The 21753-nt window shown below is 41.2% G+C and overlaps 1 protein-coding gene across 6 annotated transcripts in view; it reads right to left on the reverse strand.

Annotated features, from left to right (window-relative positions):
- Positions 1-21753, reverse strand: part of Sorcs1 (sortilin related VPS10 domain containing receptor 1) — a 522478-nt gene that overhangs the window by 159731 nt on the left and 340994 nt on the right. For all 6 annotated transcript variants that reach the window (XM_021151490.2, XM_021151491.2, XM_021151493.2 and 3 more), the window contains one exon: positions 13598-13671. In XM_021151490.2, the coding sequence (XP_021007149.1) occupies positions 13598-13671 (74 nt within the window). The remainder of the gene's footprint in view (positions 1-13597; positions 13672-21753) is intronic.

The raw sequence follows: 21753 nt of genomic DNA on the forward strand, positions 1-21753 counted from the left end.
TCTAGATGGTCCATCCTTTCGTCTCAGCTCCAATTTTAAAGGATGTGATTCTGCATTCTAGTGCGATAGAAATAAAGAGAGTACATGAGGAGAGCAAGCGAAAGGGGAGCCATGGAGTTGAAGAGATGGGAGCACATCAGGGGCAGACATGAGTGAAGATAGACCGTGAGAATGATAGATGGAGAGAAGGCTGTGTGCTGTCATAGATTATGAACTCAACCCCTCTGGGAGAGCATTACATTTATCATTGCTGGTCCTGTGGTAATGGCTCTATGTTTGCATAGGCATTTCTTCCCTCCTTTCATAACTAATGTACCACATCATTAATATAACATGGTGTAACAGAGCACTGGGTAAACTCTGACAGCTATTATGAGATACACCATGTAAGCAGCCTTAATTCCTCTTCCTACCACGGGCTGTGGGTGGAGCACACACATCTCTGTGTTGCAGATGCTGCTGTGATGATTGCTTTCACATGTACAAGTTTAATATCTCCGATTTTTCTGTCCTTTCAGTCGGAAGTATACAATGACAGAGCACTAGATCGTAAAGACTAGGCATCAGGAATCCTGCAGAAGAGGGGAGATAGAATTGTAGGTGCCAGAGGGTACATATCAAGAAAATTCTCACACAATCAACTAATCTGAGCTCACAGCAGATCACAGAGACTGAACCAACAACCAGGCAGCCTGAGTGGACCTGTCCTAGGCCCTCTGCCTACGTTACAGTCCTATAGCTTGGTCTTCTTGTGGGACTCCTAACAGTGTCTCTGATTCTTTTGCCTTAATCAAACCCTTTTTTTCTCATACTGGGTTGCCTTATCCAGCCTTAATAAGAAGGCGTTGAACAATAAAGCTTACTGCAGCTCGATATGTCATGTGTGGTTGATGTCCATGGGAAGCCTGCTCTTTTCTGAAGGGAAATAGAGTAGTGGGTAGGGGAGGGGCAGAAGAGAGGCTGAAATAAGAGCAGGAAGAAGAAACTGAGATCATGATATAAAAATAATCATAAAAATAATAGGCATTTTTTAAAAAGTCTTTTGATGTATAATGTCTGTTTTTATTTCTTATATAAATTATATTCCAGGAATAATATGCAATAGCATGTATTTCATGATATCTCAATATAATACATATAATTATATCTATATATAAATTATATATACATTTTATATATAAGTATATATAATATCTCCTCAAAAATTCTATCATATAATGATAGCTTACTAAATGAAAGGATACCTTTCAGGCTGATTTTTACTTCCTATTTGTGAGATTAAATACTTTTTGCAACACCTCACCCTACCCCCACACAGATATTGTCCAGATAAATTAGAGAAAGGAAAATCTGAAAACTTCAGGAAGCTAAAATAGCAAGTTAGAGAGATGTAACGTGAGATTCTGCATTATAAGAAAAAAGATACATGTAGAAAAGCCAGGGTAAATAAAAATAAGGCCTCAAGTTCATAATATGTGAATTTCATAACTACCAACATTGGGCCGTAGCTCTGTAAGATGACTTAACACTGGTCAGAATGGGTTTAAGCACATATGGAGATTTCCTTGAATCTTTAAAAATATTTATTTACTTAATGTTGTGTGTTTACTTGTATGTTTGTGAATGTGAGTATGTGCATATGTGATATGTGTAGGAACCCAAAGAGGTCAAAAGAGGCACTGAATATCCTAAAACTAAAGTTGTAGGTAGTTTTGAGGTGACATGTGGGTGTTGGAAACCAAACTTGGTTCCTCTGTAAGAGCACTAAGTGTTCTTAACTGCCGAGCCATTTCCCCAGTCCTTTTCTTGGTGTCTATGTCATTGTATATTTTAACTCTGAAATTACTTTAAAAAAACTCAAATATTATGGGAGGGAAAACTACATCCAAAGCTTATAAAAATATACTAAAGTATAGAAAAACTAAGTGGGATAATAACCCGTATATTGTCTTAGGAACACAACCTTACCACATGGCATATCTCAGCTATTTTGCCTTTCATTCTGTAAAGACAGTAAATAGATAGGCTGTACTATTTCAGATGTAGTCAGTTCATGATTTATGAGTTTTAGAATTACACAAATGGAGCTATGGTATATTTTTTTATGTGCCAAAGTTATAGAAACGTCATTTTCCAAAAAGATATTTTTACAAGTGTGTGTGTGTGTGTGTGTGTGTGTGACCAGAAGAGGATGTCAGGTCCCCTAGAGATCTAGTTGAAGGTAGTTGTGAGTAGCTAGATGTGGGAGCTGGGAACTGAACTGAGGTTCTCTGCAGGAGCAGTGCATACTCTTACACCCTGAATATAAGGAACAGTGCATACTCTTACACCCTTTCTCCAGCCCTGTAATACTGCTTTTCATTATGATGCTATTTTTATTAATTTTTCTCAGTAGAAAACAGCACTGGCATCCGTGTTCTTACTTATTCTTCTTTTAAAAGCCCAAATGTCATGCACTGCATTGATATTTTGAGAAGAGGAGCTGTGGAAGACTTGATCATGAGGAGTGTTTAGGAGAGCTGTGGACTCATGTCTGAACTGCATTCCTCTCTTGTTCTCCTTGGTATCTTGTTTTCCTCAACTGCAAAATTGCTCAGAAGTATACTTGCTCATAGGAGGGAGGAGACCCATCAGTGTGTTCTGTAGAATGGAAATTCAGAAACTGCACAGGCATAAATATTCTACAAGTTTCATTCTGTCACCATAGAGGCCCAAACTTGCTCTGCTCGGCACATGATAATGGCTTTGTAATTCAATTATCGGTAATAGTAATGTCTTCTGGGATTTATCTGCTGTAAATGCGGCGCTCATGTAAAAGTCTTTACCATAAATCTTATGAATGCAGGTTCTGTCCACACCTTGGAGCACATCTTGCCATGCCTGTGAAGCCTTGACACTTTTCTCTAAATTATGGGATTGCTTTGCTTAGAGGTGTTGATGTCTTAAGTGCCAGGGCCAACAATAAACAACATTGGGACAGGTCCATTTCCTCTTGTTATTCTACTTAAGAGGAAGATAGATCCCGATAGACAGCAAAGTCCTGTTCTCATTTTAAAAAGCTCTTGGCATTCATTTCTCTAGCACTTTGTAGACGAGATCCCGGCAAGTCATGGGAGGTCAGATGGAATGCCCTCTAAATTCTCCTGGAGAGCTGAGATTCTGATGGATAACTCTGTCAGGGGTAGTCTCCTGACCTACCCTGACGAATGACCAACTGCTCAGTGCTGTGTCTTTCCCACCCTATCTTCTTCATGATTAGGTACTACGACAGCATCATCTAACCTTTCATAGAAAAGAAAAATATCTTGGGATACCTCACCCCTAAATCCATTTGTCAAGTCCATTCATCAAACTAATCCTTGGGAGCCTAAGTTCATCCATGCTCCAAATCCTTATTTCTTCTTTCATTTTAATATCTTTTAAGCCAGCAGGTGTCTCATGGTGATCATAATGTAGTTAAGAAGATGTTTTTAGTGATTCATAATATAATAGTATATATTCATTTAGTTAAAATTTAGGTTCGATGTTAATGGATATGTATGGTATTTGGCAGGCATTGTTCAGTATAATACAACTTCATTCAAGTCTCCCTCCTTTTCTCTCTCTCTCTCTCTCTCTCTCTCTCTCTCTCTGTGTGTGTGTGTGTGTGTATGTATGTATTTGTGTGACTGTGGGTGTGTTTGTTAGTGTGTTTGTGTTTTATATTGTGTTTAAGCATCAGACAGCAGGGGCATACAGCAAAAAGGAAAAAAATCCTTATATGCAGTCAAGGAGGAAATCTCATGTCAGGTAGAAACATAATTTTGTTTGTTTTACCGAGGAACACTTTGAAAGGGGAGTGATATAGCTTATGTTGTGCTTTTATAAGCAGAATTCTAGCAAAAGCATTGTGACTGCACCCAGCACCCAAAGGTGGATCAAAGCTGAATGGTTAACCAGAACTACATGCAAAACCACAGGGAAATCCTAGAAACCTTTGAGATTTTAGTGAGGTACGTTCACTATCATTATGTTAACTTCCTTAAGTTTATTTACAAAATAGGACACCAGAGTCCTGGCCTTCCTTCTTTCCCTCTCATTCTTGCCAAAGCGTGGTGGCACTTTGACATAGGAGGGATTCTTCATGGGAACCAGGAGATGTGATTGAATCTCTATTGTGCAAAGATCGAGAAGCTGCTGCCTAGGGGGACAGGAAATCATCAAGATAAGGGGACAGGAATCAATGACGGCCATTAGTGAGTGGAGGCAGCAACAGCAGCGATGAACTCATACTGCACAAAGGCACCTTCACTTTCATTTGTAAGGCAAACTTGATAATCACAGGAAAAGATTGAGAAGTGAAGGAAGGTGCAAGAGGCTTGAGAAGCAGCCTCTTGTGGGGATCTTTAACTTCTGGAGAAGAGATAAAACACCCGCCTCTCCAGGATAATGAAACTGCTCTTATCTAGCTCTCCTAGTGCAGGTGCAGTGGATGTCCCAGCACTGTGCCTGGGGGGAGTCTCAGAACACCTTCCTGTGACTGGCTCTGCTCCTCATTGAATTGCCCATGGTTTAGCTCCCAGGGTCAGGCTCAGACACAAGAGAGGTAGTCACCAAGAATGAGACAGCAGGAAGAGGTGAGAAAGTCTGAAGTCCAAAGAAAATGGTTTCAGATTGTTCTGACCTCCCAAGAACACTGTACCAAAAAAGGGATGAAGAGACAGCATTACTTGCATGCATGTACTGTGCATACTTACACATATACATGTTCATTTTGCTGCAGCTACAGTAGAATACAAGGTAGACAGAAACATATGAAAGACAGTCTTGGCTTTTAATTAACTTGCCTCTTGGCAGGAGCAGGAAGGAGGAAATATATATATATATATATATATATATATATATATATATATATATATATATATTTGGAGACTATACTAAATGCTCTACTTGCTGATAATAATTGTATTTCATCTCTAATTTGCAAAATAGGACTTTGCTAAAGACAACGGTCATCTTGGCAAGCTTCCTTGGTTCTTACAGAGAGTGAACATTGAATCTGAGATTGAACTTAGTAACATTGACATATGTTATTCTGACCAATGACCCAAAGAAACCTGAACTGCTGAATCTGATATGCTGTATTATATTCTTAGAAGAGACAGAAGTAATAATGAACTTTGAAGAACTAAACAGAGCAACACGAAGAAGGCAGACATTGACCAAGCTAAGTGTCAGCATTCTCACCCAACTATGGCAACGTTCATTGCAAACCATCTGTGTATACACTTGGGCAGCCAAGGATAAAGAGAATCCTGAATTGGCATAAAAGTCCGGGCATATAGAAAACAGGCTGTAGGAGGTCTAGGATTAAAAGCTTTACTGACCCCTAGCATCGTGGAGGTCATGGGTACACTAGACGTGGGGTTGCAGCTTGGGGTACCGTAAGGATGTCATTACTCAGGCATACCTAGCTTTAAATTTCATCACTATTATCTACCAATGTATGTCAAGGTGAAGTGAGTAAATATCCACAACACTTGGCATTTTGACTTAGCTTTCGATTTGTTGCTCATCTGAAATGAGTATAAAAACATCCACACATAACGACTACCTTTTATGGATGCCTTTCCGTTACCCTCTCCTCTTTCCTTGGTAAGAGCTGTAAGGCAATTCTGCCTCATGGCCATTCCTTGCTCTCTGGTCATGTTGCTTGCTAAAGTTGATTCTACCCCCAGGTATAACTAGGGGCATGTTACCTAATCAGGCCCATAAGATTAAATTCCGGGAGTTTGGTTGGACTGAGCTTTTTATTAGGAGGCATAAGCTATCCAGAGGGTACTTCCGAAGACAGAGACTGCAGTGTGTGGAGGGGAGGATGGGGCTGACAGAGAACATGATCCGATCCATTTAATAAGCTTGTCAAGGAACATACAGTTAGATCCTCTGTTGTTTCAGATCCATGAAAAAACATCTGTTGTTTTATTACTTATGCAGCCTGAATTTTTTATTTTATCTTGACAGTCTTGATTAATTTATACAATTAATGCAAATACTTAATAAGTCCCAAATGCAGTCAACATACAACAAATCAGATTTACTGTTTATTGTCTAAAGGATGTCAATCACACTTATTACACTGAACTATGGGAAACAATGAAACTATTGATATAATTTAGTATACATTATGTACAGTTTCTCTATCTCCTTCTACTGTTGACTCTCAGGAGTAAAGTCAAGTTCTCAGGTTTGAATGGTAAGTGCTTTTACCCATTGATCATCTCATTGATCTAAAAGCTAATTTTTAAACAACTCCAAATTGTCATGTTAGTTTACCATAGAAAGTTGACATGCACTTTTCAGCTGACCCTGTTACAGGCAATTCGTGTATATAAACAAATGTTACAAAGTAAGTTCAAACAAATTTTCAGTTAAGTAGAATATTCTTTAAATTTAGCGAATTGTTTCATCTTTTGTAATAAAAACTATTCTCCCTTGTTTAAGTCCCCAAACTTGACTCAAGCACCAAATCAAAATTTTCAACCTTTTAAAAATCATCAGGCTATGGACAGAAATGCATTTTCAAGGCATTTGGATACAATGCCTCCAGCTCTATGATGTTCTTACAAGTTCAATGCATGAACTCAGCTCTTTCTAAATTATTAGACTAAAATGAAGAATATACAATTTTACCAACTTAACAATGTTGGATCTTCTCTTTTGTGGAATAAAGATGAAAACCATTTTTTTTTTTTTACTTTGAGGTTGATTGTTAGTACCACAAGCAAGAGCATAAAGCCAGATGAATTTAAATTTCAATTGGATTTGATGTCAAATTTGATGTCATTTGATTGAATCCAGTTCAGTTCCCAGGGAAAACAACTGACCTTCATTTATAGTAAATGTTTCACCTTCTATGTCTATAATCATAGGCAGGCCATTTTTGATCTCTGAAAACAGAGAACATTCAGGGAAGCTGATGGAATTACTAAACTATTAGGCTGGAAGCCTAAAGATGGCAGTGTCCATTTTGTGCCCTAATGTGGAGAAGGCCATTCTAAGACTAAAACCAACACCTGTGAAATGGAAACAACACATACAAAGTCAACCAATTGTGGATGATTCTGCTCCTGCTAGTCAGTGGGCTCTGTACCTAACTCTTAGGGATGCACACAGGACTTCACTTCCCACAATCCCTTTCTTAGTGGATGGTAAAGCTTGCACTCACAGTGTCCTTAAGGGTCTCACCCATCAACTGTCTCCCCACAATGACATGGATTTCTCACACAGGAAAGGCCATATTTATGACTTTCCTCCGTTAAAGAAGAAAGGCTAATCCATTGAATGCAACATTGTGCTTAGGACATGTTTTATGCGAGGTCTTAAATCACTTCTGGAAGGAATATAAAATTTCATCTTGGGATGAAAGTGGCTATTTATAGTAGTGATGACAGTATTGATAGCAATCACTAGTTAAGGTGAGAATAAGATGTTGCATCCCCTAATTATTTTCAATTGGCATTGATTGCTTCCAGGGGCTGTGTGACTATTGCCTCTCACAGATAATTCTCAAGAGAGCTGGAGGATGTGGAAAACCTATGATTTTATCTTCATGTTCTGCACCCCTGTGGAAAGTGCTGTGTTATTACCCATGGTCATTTAATGATTCAATTTACCACTGGAGAAAACCATCTGAGAACGAGTCACACCCTCCTCCTAGGCTGGTGCAGCAGTGATTAAAGGACATTTCTTTTTAATTAAAGCAGGATGAAAACTCCTCAACAGTTTCATGGTTTCTATGTAATTTAAAGCTTCTAGTTTCCAGGAGTGAATATAATAACACACATTGCTTTGATTGGCAGATTTCTTGCTGGCCTCAGAAAGTGGCCCAGTGTCAGAACACAGACCATGTGGCTACAGAGCAAGAGATTTCTACAGGAGCTGTAGTGCTGTGCATCTCACAGGACGCTGGGCCCTCTCTAGAAATGGCAAGCAAGCTGAACTCATGGGGGCCAAATGCCAAATATATTTGAAAAGATACAAAGACAGTCACTGCAGCCAAAAGACCTTTGAACTGTGACTACACATCCGTCTAAGGTATTAGATTTCCAGCTACAGGGTGAGCAGCAGAGGCAACAGCATCCATGCATGGAGTAGAAATGGACTTTGGAGATACCCATCACTGAAATAATGACCTTTCTACTTTCCACCTAGGTGGCCTTGGTCTAATTACTTAGCCATTCTTTGTCTTAGACTTCTCCTGTTAACGATGCTAATGAGTAGCCTCCCTCAGAAAACTATTATAGGAATTAAAGAGCTTTAATTTTAAATAGCACTTCCACACTGCTAATTCTTGATTGGGAAAGATGTGTTCTCATGTTCACAATAGAATAAAACAATTCAATTCTACTGGTTTTGCATAGTGGACAGATAAACTAGAATTAACAAACAGTAGTGTGCAGTGCATTTGAAAGGTGATGATTTTGTGAGAGTTTGTAGATTTAGCAATCTACTTCTAAAATGAAACCCTTCTTCAAAGTATTAATAAGAAAGGATGAGTTATCATGAGTGACAGGGGAATGAGGTCTGTTTTGCTTACAATAATGCCACATGAAAATAAGAGTTCATGTAAGTTTGAAAATATGGTACACTAAGCATCGGGTACCTGGACATACATACCTTCAGCTTTGTACCCGTCCTTGTCTAGCCTTTCTAGCAATGTTTTTCCTTATTTCTATTGTTAAGGAACAAACTGAAACAAAACAAAAACCCTCCTGTCTGGCCTCCTGAATTCTACTGTGTACACACTAGTGCTACAGTCCATGTGCATAAACCTGCAGCCCATGGTAAACCTGATTTATGGAAAGGCTGGTCCTTTATAGCTGTTCTGTTGGCAAATATCACTATCATTTCAATGATAAACTGGGAGGATTACACTTTTAAAAAATATGTATCTGAGTTTTTTCTATATATATAAGGTACACACACACACCAACAACAACAATAACAGCAACAACATCAACAACAATAACAACAAAAACAAACTAACAAAAACAGGACAGAAAGTAGTGGATGAGGGTCTTGGCTTTTCCTTTTTAAAAGAGGACTTTATAATTTTTAGATAAAAATGAAGGTAGCTCATGAACATGGGAGAAAATGAAATATCATCCTGAGTGATATAACTAATGCACTCACTAATAAGTAGATATTAGCTAAATAAGTATAGAATACTCAAGATACAATCCACAGAAATCAAGAAGGTTAACAGACTGAAGGGCCCAAGTGAAGTTGCCTCAGTCCCACTTGGGAGGGAAAAGAAAGCAATCATGGGGGTGGTGAGGAGGGGAGAGGGAGGGACCTAGGTGGGAGAGGGGACAGGGAGGGAAAGGGGGGAACATGATCAGGTATGGGGGAGGACAGGACTGAAGCCCTGAGGGCCAGCAGAAACAAAGGAAACAGGCAACCTTGGGAGATAGGGGAACATTCTTAAGGTACTGGAGACCTGGGAGGTCTTGAGTCCTGGAGACTCTCAGGACTCAAATGGAGGGACCTTGGATGAAGTGTTCTATAGTGGGGAGGGGTAACTTTTAGAGTCCACCTCTGGTGGATGGACAGGACATTAAGTGGAGGTATGGAGTTGCCATTCCACAATCAAAAGCCCTGTCCCAGAATTGTTTCTGTCTAAAGGAACTGCAGGGACAAAAATGGAGAAGAGCCTGAGAGAAAGGTTCAGTGACAGGTCCAAATTGGGATCCAGCTCAAAAGGAGGCCCCAGGGCCTGACACAGTAACTGATGCTGTGCTATGTTTTCAGAAAGGAGCCTAGCATGGCTGTTCTCTGAGAGACCCAACAAGCAGCCGAAAGAGTCAGATGAAGGTACTAGCACCCAACCAATGGATGGAAGCCAGGGACCCCTGTGGTTGAATTGGGGATAAGCCAGAAGAAGTTGAGGAGGAGGCCAGCCCCATGGGAAGACCAGCAGTCTCAACTAACCTGGACCTCTGAGATTGTTCAGACACTGAGCCACCAACCAGGCACCATACATCAGCTGATATGAGGCCTCCCGACACATATACAGCAGAGGACTGCTGGGTCTGGACTCAGTCAGAGAAGATGCGCCCAACGCCTCAAGAGACTTGAGACCCCAGGGAGTAGGGACTTCTGGTGGAGTGTGGATGGGGAGCTGGGGACATCTTCATGGAGATAGAGGTGGGGAGGGGGGTAGGGATGGGATGGGGAGTGGTTGGGGGTGGACCAGGAGGGGAATGAAGAGTGGACTGTAAAAAAAAAAACAAAAAGGATTAAAAAATAAAAAAATAAATTAAAAATAAGTATTTTTTAAAAGGGCTGGGGAGAGGACTTATGAGATAAGAGTTGTTCTCACCAGAAGACATGGTCGAGCTCCCAGCACCCACATGGTGGCTAACAACCATCCGTAACTCCAATTCCAAGGGTATTTGATGACCTCTTCTGGCCTCTGCAACCACTTCACGCACATGATACAAAATGCAGGCAAAACACCTCTACACATACAATAAACACAAATAAATCTTTAAACATGCTGACCCTAGTGGAGACTGAAGAGGATACAGAGCTGCATCCCCAGACCTGAGAGAGGTCAACTTCATTTTTGAAAGGGTATCCCCAACATGGCCAGCAACAGGTGAATCAGAAACAGGCTTGAAGGCAAGCAGTCAGTCACGGGTGGCTCATTGTGATAAGGGAACATGGGTTGTTAATTGGGGCTGGAGCTATCTTTCATGATACAAGAGTAAATGACAGGCAAGAAGGAAGACCTGAATGCAAATACCTAGAACCTATGTAAAAAGCCATGGGTATCTGCAGCCTTGGCTCGCTCTCTCTCTCTCTCTCTCTCTCTCTCTCTCTCTCTCTCTCTCTCTCTCTCTCTGTGTGTGTGTGTTTTGGGGGGGGCAGAGGTAAGAAACAGGAGGATTTGTGGAGCTTGCTGGCTGCCAGCCTAGCTCCAGATTCACTGAGAAATACTCTCAAGAAAATAAGGCAGAGTGGTAGAGGAGACACTGCACTTGATGTCCTAGTATACACTCCTACACACACACACACACACACACACACACACACATGCACACGCACGGGCACAGGCACGGGCATACACACACACACACACGGGCACACATCACAGAAACAAGACAACAAAATGAAAGAAGAAATAGAAAAAGAAGTGGTCTCTCGCCACATAGACATTTCTAGGTCACTTGCCTGAGCTTTTTCAGGTCTCTCACTCTCTTCGCCTTGTCCTTGTCCTCTTCTTCTTCCTCCTCCCCCCTTCCTCTGAGAAGATTCTACTTGCAGCTCCTCTAGCATGAAACTTAGAATGATCAGCATCCTTGGTGTTATAGGTACAGACACACATCACCATACAAAGATTATGCGGAGCTGAGGACTGAACTCAGGGCATTGTGTATGCTAAGCAAGCAGTCTAACTGAGCCAAATCTCCAGCCTCTATATGAGTTTTGGAAAACATCCCTAGGGCTGAGCCCCGGTATTAGATAGCTAATTAGAGGGGACTCAACTCTGGGGAAGACTCATTCTCCCTCACTACCAAGTGACACTAAGTGAACTCAGCAGGTTACATTTATATATGCATTATATAATAATTAAAGTAAAAAGCCATGATGGAATTAATTTAAGGGAGAGTGGGAGGTCATAGGAGGAGTTTGAGGGAGGAAAGGGTGGGCATGTAAATACTCTATGCATATATGAAATGTTTTTTAAAAAGAAAGGAAATTTCTCTAATAAAGCTCTCTGGCTTTCAAAAAACATCAGGGATGAAGTATTAGAAATTATGAAGTGTAAGTTCTGGATATGTTACGACCCATATATAATCCCAGTGCCTGGAAGGCCCATCACTTATACATAAGGAGTGTGAGGCCACTCTGGCTTTCAGGAGACCTTATCTAACCAAATAAACAAAGACACACACACACACACAACAGTTAACACGTGCTCCTCTTTGAGGTAAGTGTAGAAGAAGTGAAGGAAGCAGAGAGAGAGTGGCTAGCTAGAATCAAACAGCAGGTTGTCCCTCCATCTTGCTGTCCCAATGTGATTTCAGAAGGGACATCAAGATAATAACGAGATACTTTTGCAGCCCTTGTTGCAGAGCTCAATGGCTCCTGAGTGCCACTGTCCTGGTGATTCTGGATTGTGTAAATAAAGAGTACCTAAAGTCTCCTGTGAGCTAGTTTCTTTAACTCTACTATAGAAGAGGCAATAGCCTGGAGCCAGGTTGAGTGTCTTTTCTACAGGCAGTTCTGGATGAACTAGAGTTTGCTTTTCTGGGTGAGGATACACATTCTAACACTCTCACTAAATAAAATATCAAAATCACACTAGAATGTTCCAAACCTTGTTCTTACATTTCTTGGATTTGGGGTTGGAAATGCAAAAGCCAAAATTAACTTTTGTCGCTTGGTTGACTTTCAAATTGAGTTGCCTATGGTCATGGAGGGGTCTATTACAGAATTAGGAGCATGGTGGAAAAAAAAACCAAGACTATGATTTTCTTGTCTTTATTTCTGTACTATACTCTTCTTCACTCTCCTTCCTCTCTATTATTTCTTTTTCAAATGCATAATGCTTTATAACATATGGTGTACTATTTATGTTCAATAGATCTTATTATTTATCTCTCTATGAATTCTTATAGTAAGCTTATTTGTAACTAAAATATGAGGGTATGTGCATAATTGCAGCACACTATAAAAAAAAGCTATAGGACAGCATCTGTCATAATACTCATGCAAATATAAACACCTCTGTCACCTATACCTTTACTGGTAGGTAGGTAGGTTAAGGGCTATATGTCTATGTTCCTCCTGACAAAAAAAAAAAAAAAAGCCTAAACTGAAGTGATTGTGTTTGGAGTTCAGCCTTTAGAAGATGACTCAGTTGACTCAGTTTATAAGGTGGTTATGAGAGTGAGGTTACCCTGGATTAATTTGTGTCCTTGTGACAGTGATAAGAGAGACCACGGCCCTTCTTTTTTCCCACAAAGATACAACCATGTTCAGGTCAAGAGGAGAGTTCACACCAGGAAGTAAATCTGATGGTACCTTCACCTTGATCTTCCCAGTCTTCAGGATCTCACAGAGCCACATTGGTTGTTTATACCATGCATCCATAGCATCCTGTCACAACAGCCTGAGCAGAATATGACCCTGTGCCTACATGTGTTTGACAATTCACAGGATACAGAAGACATGCTAAGGGAGAGAATAGGGGTACTGGCTGTATCAAATAAGATAAGAAGAAGGCCTAGAAGACCGGACAGACAAGATCTGCTGATAAACTAATTAAGATCTCCTTCTTTATACTGAAAAACCCTTCTTTGAAATATATATATAACTAATAAAAGGTACCGTGCCTTAAAACAATACCTGTATCCAAGGTTCATGTAAATATACCAAAGCAATACTTACAAAGATCCTGAAGTTCACTAATATTAATGATATATTAGGGGTTTATGGGAAAATAGTGACACAATTTTTAAGAGTATCTGAAAGGGTTATTTGAGGGCCCCAGCATCTGCTAGGGAAGGTGATGATATCTTAGGCCCAAATATGAAGGCAGACTTACCAGTAGAACCTATTTGGTACCACTGATTCCTGGATAAGCTGCCATCTTCTGCCAAACTCAGCCGAGCTGTATAACTGGAGAAAGGGAAAGAGAGAAGACAAGTTAGAATCGGGGCCCTTGTTCTTGTTTTTTGATTCCTCAGGAGCAACATTTGGCATTTACAGGCAAAGGCATCACCTCTGTTTTACATGTCAATCCTACAAGTCAGATATTAACATCTCACTTTAAAAACTAAAGAGACTGGCACTTGGGAATTACATGAGGCGCTGCAAATCACATGTTCAGGAAATAGTAAAATGAACTGGGAGGCATAGAGCACACTGCCTGGTGGCAATGTCTTTTGCTCTCCTTGATAGCATAGACACCATGTAATGTGTAGCATCTAGGGTAAAATCAGTACTTAGTTTCTGAAGAATCCACAATGACACCTGATCCTGATGGAAACTGAGATGCTTGAAGCAAACCAAGATGAAGAAATTTAGAGGCTACTTCCAGAATTCTGGAGAAACAAGTAGTGTCTAAAGAGATAACAGGACTCTAATTGGCAAAACCACATTGCTTCCAAAGGGGTGAGCAAGGATTCAAAGCTGTAAGACAGGTGGAGACAACAAACAAATAAATATGGCTCATTTCGGTAGTTGAGGATGAACATATCATGGGAAACCAAATATCGAGTGGAGAACATATTCAATCTTAGAGGCGATGAGATAATGCTAGTTTTTATTTGTTTTCTTTTTTCCTTTTATTGAAAACAGATTCTTTTCTCACAGAATATATCTTGATTATAATTTCCAATCTTTCTACTCCTCCTTATTCCTCCCTTCACCTCCCCTCGCAATGGGATTCACTCCCTTTCGGTCTCTCAATAGAAAAGAAGAGGCTAGGAATTGGAGAGATGGCTCAGCAGTTAGACAACTGACTCCTCTTCCAGCGGTCCTAAGTTCAATTCCCAGCCACCACATGGTGGTTCACAACTATCTGTAATGTGATCTGATGTCCTCTTCTGGTGTACATGAAGACAGGCCAATCATATACATCTTTTTTTAAAAAAGGGGGGGGGGGAGAAAAGAAAAAAGAAGAGGCTCCTAAGAGATAACAACCAAATGAAAAAATAAAATAAAATAAAATAAAGCAAAAACTATATGAATGTTGGACTTGGTAGCCCAACAAGAAGAAAAGAGTCCCAAGAATCCCTGTGCCTGCTGCTTTAGACTCTATGAGCTCATGCACATCTTGCATAGATGATTTAGAAGGTCTTGTTCTCCTGATGTCCTCCATCCTTCTGGCTCTTAAACTCTTTCTGCCTTCTTTTCAGTGGAGTTCACTGAGCTCTGAGGGGAGGGATTTGATGGAGATGTCCCACTTAGACTATTTCTCTCTATGTAATGTCTGACTGTTAGTGTCTGCAGCTGTTCAATCTGTTGCTAGAAGAAACTTCTCTGATGATGACTGAATAAGGCACTGGTCTATGAGTATAGCAGACATTGCTTGACTTCCACATGTTCCACTAATCTTTGCAAGAGCAAACAAAGGAAACTCAGATTATAAAACCCTAGTCTATATAGACCAAGCTCTTAGAATGATCCAAGCATTATCCACACATTATTTCATTTACCAGTTGTTACCTTGTTCCTGTGATGCATAAAGTTGTTGTGGCCACTTTATAGATGGCCACATTCTCCAAGGGCAACTGCACTGTGAATTACTGTCCATGAGATAAGGGTTAACTCTCTACCTTCTGATTCCAAAAATGTCTTTTATTTATTTCTTTTATGACTTCTTCTTCATTTCCACTTCTCAATCCTGTTCTATGAATCTCCATGTCATGTTGGGGCCCTGTGTATCAAATTATTCTCTTATGGAAGTTTGAAGAACCTTTTTTTCCCTCTAGGTACCAGGTGTCCATAGTAGACAACTACTGATTTAGAAAACATCATATGGCACATCTATTTCTTGCCCTGTGCCTGGTGTATAATACACCTGACCATCAACATCTTTTCTCTGCATTTGCCATATCTCACACTGAGTGCATGGTGAGTCACTGTGCTGAGTACAGGCATCACCTGCCTCCTGTTCTCTTTTCAGCAACATGAACTGTACAACCAAAAAAAAAAAAAAGGTCAAATTAATCACGAGGTGACTCATCAAAGCTGTTGATGCACCAAGCATGCCCAAAGAACAACTTACCTCAATTGAGTATTTACTGCTCCTTGAAGGAACCTGTTATGACACTGTTCAGTTAGCCAAAACATATCCTGCAATCCAGAAAGGCTGAGATGGCTGAATGTTAAAGCAAGCCACTCATTGGCTCTAGTGTATAGTATTTGATCCTCCAACAAAGAAGAGTGTGGCATTTTGTTTCAAAGTTGTGTTTTATAACTCTACTTTTACCCTTTTTTGCTGAAGTTAGAATGTTGAGTCCCCCTAATAAGGTCATGTGTAAAACGCTGGGTTTCTTCGTGACACTGGTGGGAGGTAATGGAACCTTTGAACAGAGAAGCAATGTAGGAAGACCATTAGTCACTGGTGACATATCCTAAATGTCACCATGAGACCAGAGTACCCTCTTCAATCTCTTTTCTGCTCTTGGGCCTTAAAGGAGCCTTGCTCAGACCTACTCTCTTCCCATGACATGCTGACTCACGGCTGACTAAAACCTATGAGTCAAATAGTCTCTTCTCTTAATACATTTATTAACTCATGTATTTTATTATGGTGGTAGTCCATGTTTTCTGCCATGCTAGGAAGAAAACAGGGTTCCTGGGTACATGGGTGCACTATGTGCTTCACACACACACACACACATACACACACACACACACACTTCTGTGTAGGTGTGTGCAAATGCTGGTTCTTGTAAGGAGTTATGAGCATGAGTGTATCATGGTGCATACATGTAGGTCAGAAAGAAAAGTTTAATATCAGTCCTTCACCAACAAACACTACTATTCTGCCAAAGGTTGCTTCAGGACTTCTGTCCTTGGTGCTGATCTTCCTCTATTGCTCACCTCCAATGACTCCTTCTCTGTAAGCCTTCCCCTGCATACCTAGCTTCCCTCTGGCCTTATTCTCCAAAGGCTTGTGGTCCAACAGTGCAGTCCTTCCGACTAATGATCACATGTATATATTTAGTTGTATCAAAGAAAAATGGAATTCTTATGCACCTAAAGACCACCTTGAAAAAAAGTGGGGCAAGAACAAGTATTGGAAGGGACAGGAGGGAGGTATAGAGGGTCAGGAAATTGAATAGACACATGCATCAGTGGGAGGATAGGGAATTGGGGATAGCCACTAGAAAGTCCCAGACTCCAGGGAAGCAGGAGGCTCCCAGGGCCCAATGGCAATGACAATAGCTGAAATACTCAACAAAGAGGAGATATATCCTGTAGAGACCACCTCCAGTAGATAGGCATGTCCCCCTGGTTGAAGGATGGGGATACCCACCCACCCATCTAAAACATTTTAACCCAGAAATGTTCCTGTCCAAAGGAATGGCAGAGACAAAAAAAAAAAAAATGCAACAGACTGAAGAAAAGACCCAGAGACCACCCCACCTAGGGATCCATTTGATCTGTAGACACCCAACCCCCACACTTTTGGTGATATCAAGAAGCTCTTGATTACAGGACCCTGGTATGACTGTTCCTTGAGAGGTCCTACCAGCACCTGACCAATACAGATTCAGATACAGCAAACCATCAGACTGAGCCCAGGGACCCCAATGGAAGAGGTAGGGGAAGGACTGAAGAAGTTGAAGGGCTTGCAACTCTATAGGAAGAACAACAGTATTAACTAATTGGACCACCAAGAGCTCCCAGAGACTAAACAACCAACCAAAGAGTATACATGGGGGAATCCAGGGTTCCAGATACATATATAGCAGAGTATGGCTTTATCTGACATCAATGGGAGATAAGGCCCTTGGTCCTGTGGAGGCTTGATGCTCCAGCATAAGGAGATACTAGAGAGGTGAGGCAGGAGTGGGAGAGTAGGGAGAAGGAGCACCCTCACAGAAGAAAAGGGGAGGGGGAGGTGCTACACCCACTCCAGTGAAGTCTGTGTGTCAAGCCCAAAAGCTTGGACACAGTCCTGAGGCAAAAAGTTTCACAGAAACTTAGTCTCCTGGAGTCCCATAGCATGAATACTCCAAACTTGTCCCTATGTCAGTTGGTGAATGGATCTGTGTGCTTTCCTTCAATTGTTTTATTATAGGTGCCTCCAAGGAATGATTTGACAAATACCTAAGTTACATTGAATTTTACTCCATAGCCTTCACCAATGTCCTAGGCAGTCCTTGAGCTGACCCTGGCCTCGGAATTTAGTAAGAATATTACCTATTCAGACAAAAAGCCTCCAATGTTGACAGATAGTGAAAAGAAATCATGCATTTACTGGAAAAAAGCTAGAAATCTCAGGGCTAGTTCTACAAAATAAACTTAGAATAACAGCCCAGTCATTCCCATGTGCAGGAATTTACAGTGGCCTAGGAAGAAGGAAGGTTGTGGTCTAAGAAGGAACTAGAGTAAATACTTAGAACAACAACGGAGTCACTCCCATAGACAGGAATTTACAATGGCCTAGAGGGAAGGTGGATTATACAATAGACTAGAATTGGAACTACGGCAAGGGCATAAAACCCTTGCCTCTGGCTTCTAAGAGAAGCTGACCTTAGGTGGGGCTGCTTTTGATCCCAGTTGTAAACACTGAATTTTATCCCCATTGTAAACACTGCGTAGTTCCCGTTAGCTTTCGTGTATGCATTTCTCTGTTTTGTGTAAGAGTCATTTTGCATTGGGCAACCTCAATGTACCTTATGACCTTAATGTGTTGCCTAACTTTCTTGTTTTCTTCTGTAATATAAGTCTGATGCTTGCTTTGAGAAATTACATTCAGATCAAAACTCCCATGTGTTCATGTCTGTGTGTCACCCTGCTGACTCCTTGCCCACCTGAATACCAGGACCCTGATTCTCCTGTGGGTTGAGGGGTCAACTGAGTCCAGTCTGTGGCAGGGAGGGGAAGGGGATGGGGGAGTGTCTATGGAGTGATAACCAGAAAGGGGGATATCATTTGAAATGTAAATGAATAAAATGATAATAAAAAGAAAAAAGAAAATGTCAAAAATACCACCTTGAAATTTCTAAAAGTATTCTCCAACTTTTTAGAAATGTAGGTCTGGTAACCTTTGAAAACATTTCTGACTCTTTAAAAAATACATTTTGCCTGATCTTCTTTATCATAATATATGCAAAATATAAATAGCTCAGGTTTCAATAGATGTTGGTAATCTGTATAGGAGAATCTACCTTATTTCCATGGATATATACCTCATGGCCAGTATCTTCAAAGAAAACTGTCTCTATCATGTAGATATATTTGAAAGTTCTAAGGATTTCCATGTGGGTCCTTGAAAGTTTAACCCAGAGAAATCTATCTTACATACTGTGAACGCAACTTCAAACATTTTCTCCCTAGGAAGGTAATTGTCCAGCCTGGTGTTAGAGCAAGAAAGGAAGAAAACAACAACTCCCAGGCATTCGTGTTAATATGTTAACTAAACCTGCAAAGTCTGACAGCAAAGTTCTGAGCAAAGAAGGGAGCAGACCAGTATCAAAGCATCCTCAGCACTGACTCCGGCTCAGCTGCCAGTGCCAGGGCTTTTCAAGGAGGAGGAGGAGGAGAAGATGGAGGAGGAGGAGGAGGAGGAGATGGAGGAGATGGAGGAGATGGAGGAGGAGGAGATGGAGGAGATGGAGGAGGANGGAGGAGATGGAGGAGGAGGAGATGGAGGAGATGGAGGAGGAGGAGATGGAGGAGGAGGAGGAAGAGGAAGAGGAAGAAGAAGAAGAAGAAGAAGAAGAAGAAGAAGAAGAAGAAGAAGAAGAAGAAGAAGAAGAAGAAGAAGACATCTGTCAGTTCCCCTTAATAAAACTTACAGTGTTGCCAGCACCTAGAGAAGATTTGTTCTCCTCCCCCTCTGTCTTCAGCTCCAAGGTTTCATTGACTGTCAGAACATTGAGCTGAGAAGTATCATTACTATCTGTCACATGAGAGAAAACAGCAGCTGCTTTCTCCAGCGATGCAAACCCTCCAGGGGGAAAAAAATGGAAGGGGTGATCTGCAAGAGGAAGGGGGAGCACTTGCAACCCTTAGGAGGGCAATGTTCATCTACTAACCCTCTGCCATGCACTCTGAAATAATGCCTATGTAGACTTTGACTTGGTTTTACTAGTTGCATGAAATAAAATATGGAGAATGAGTAGAAGGAGCTGAAATGTCTAGCAGACAGGAAGGTTGTAGTCTGGTTAACTAAGAATAAAAGACAGAAAACCTTTCCTGTCTAAAGTCACTGTACAATGTCTGTGATAACTTTCCTGCTTTAGCAAGCATAACTTCATGATCACAAGCCTATCCTTTCCCCATGCTCAGTTGATTGTGAGCCGGTCTGGACCTGTCAACACTTCTCTTTTCAGCCCCACGCTTCTCCTGGGGACTTGGGAAGGGGGAAGAATTCTCACATTGGCTTGTTTGCACATCTGCTTTTGTCTGTTCTGGGAAAGGTGATGATAAAAAACGCATTTGACGGTAAAGGAAGCATTAGCAAGGGCTAGCTGCCTTGTGATCTGGAGCCGACTGTCAGGTATCGATGGTGTCATCCTGTTTAAGCCTCAGGGTCTGTAAGGTGGATGATGGGCAAGCGTGATAGAGCAGACTGTCACAGAAGGGCCCAAGAGCTTGACCATGAGAGAGAATGAGCTGCATCCGCTGGCGTTGCAATGGATTTGTAATACACATACAAGTATGGCCAGCGAAGAAGAGGATAAGGGCAGGCACGTTCTCTTGTCATTTCCCGTCTTACATATTGGCCCCATGAAAATCAAGTGATTGCTCTCAGCTGGTGAAAGGAGATTCAGTTTTCTTACATTGACACAAATGTTTGCAGTTATCATGATCCTGGAATGACTTCCAATATTCCTAAATTGAATGAGGCTATCTTCCCTTTAAAATGAATAGACAAGTGCACATTTGGGATTGTCCTTTGTCACTAGGAATGTGGTGGAAGGGAGCCAGCTCCATAGAAAGCGGCGGAAAGACAAACCCATTGAAGCTAAGAGTCATGATAAACACATTTTCGGCCTTTGGCTGATGGGATTAGATGCTGCTCATCACAACATCTCTCAGAGTGAGTTCCACAGTCAGGGAACTGTTTCCTGGGCTCCTTCCACAAAGCTCTCCAAGGGGCTTAATCTGGTGGCATACTTCCTGCCGTGGACTCTTTTGGGGGACTCATGATTACTTTGTCTTTTTTTTACTATGCCCTTGATGTTTGAGTGGCAGGGGGCCTGCAAATTGTACTTCTTGAGAAGGCTGACAGGAAACTCTGCCAATTTTATTTATTTGTCTCATCCTAATACCACCCCAGGGATAGCCTTGGTACAAAGCGCCCATCCACCTCTTAGTTCACCATTGGCTGCTGTTGTTCTTTCATTTTTCAGCAAGAAAGAGATGGCACCTTAAGGGCTAAAAGTAAATTCCTAAGGCCAGGCCAGAGGGACTGTGAGTACCAATCTCCTATCTTCACCATATTTAACAGGAAAAAAGGAAGTCCGTCCCTGCGAACAGGCTTCAGAAGTAAGTAATGTTGGTCTGGTTTTCCATGGTACCGGAAGGACCTGAACTGAGCCACAGAGCAATGCAAAGCTGGCAGTGTAGAAATCTCATTGACAGAGCATCAATGAGACCTGGGGAAGCTTAACCAGGGACAGAACCACAACTGCCACCCCAAACTCCTTCACCATCCTGCCTGAGCAGATGTTTCTCAAAGAATAGACTATATTCTCTGAGTCGCTACAAACAACATATGTTTTGTACAGAGTGGGAGGGTAACCTTTTGAGTGGAGGAAAAAAAATAGAGATTTATAAAATCTATAAAAGTAGGCCCTGGAGCGCAATTAAAATTGCTAAGCATTGAGGATGTTGAGGGAAGGGAGTGCCTCAGGAGAATGGGTGATATTGGGAAATCAAATGAGCAGCAAAGTCAAGAATGGTATTCCTGTGCTTTGGTCAGTATCAGAAGACCTACTGAACACACAAATGAAAATGAGATGGTAACTGGAATGACACATGGAGTCTGACAAGTAGAAACAATCACATAGA

Source organism: Mus caroli, chromosome 19 (assembly GCF_900094665.2).
Source record: "Mus caroli chromosome 19, CAROLI_EIJ_v1.1, whole genome shotgun sequence".
Taxonomy (NCBI): Eukaryota; Metazoa; Chordata; class Mammalia; order Rodentia; family Muridae; genus Mus; species Mus caroli.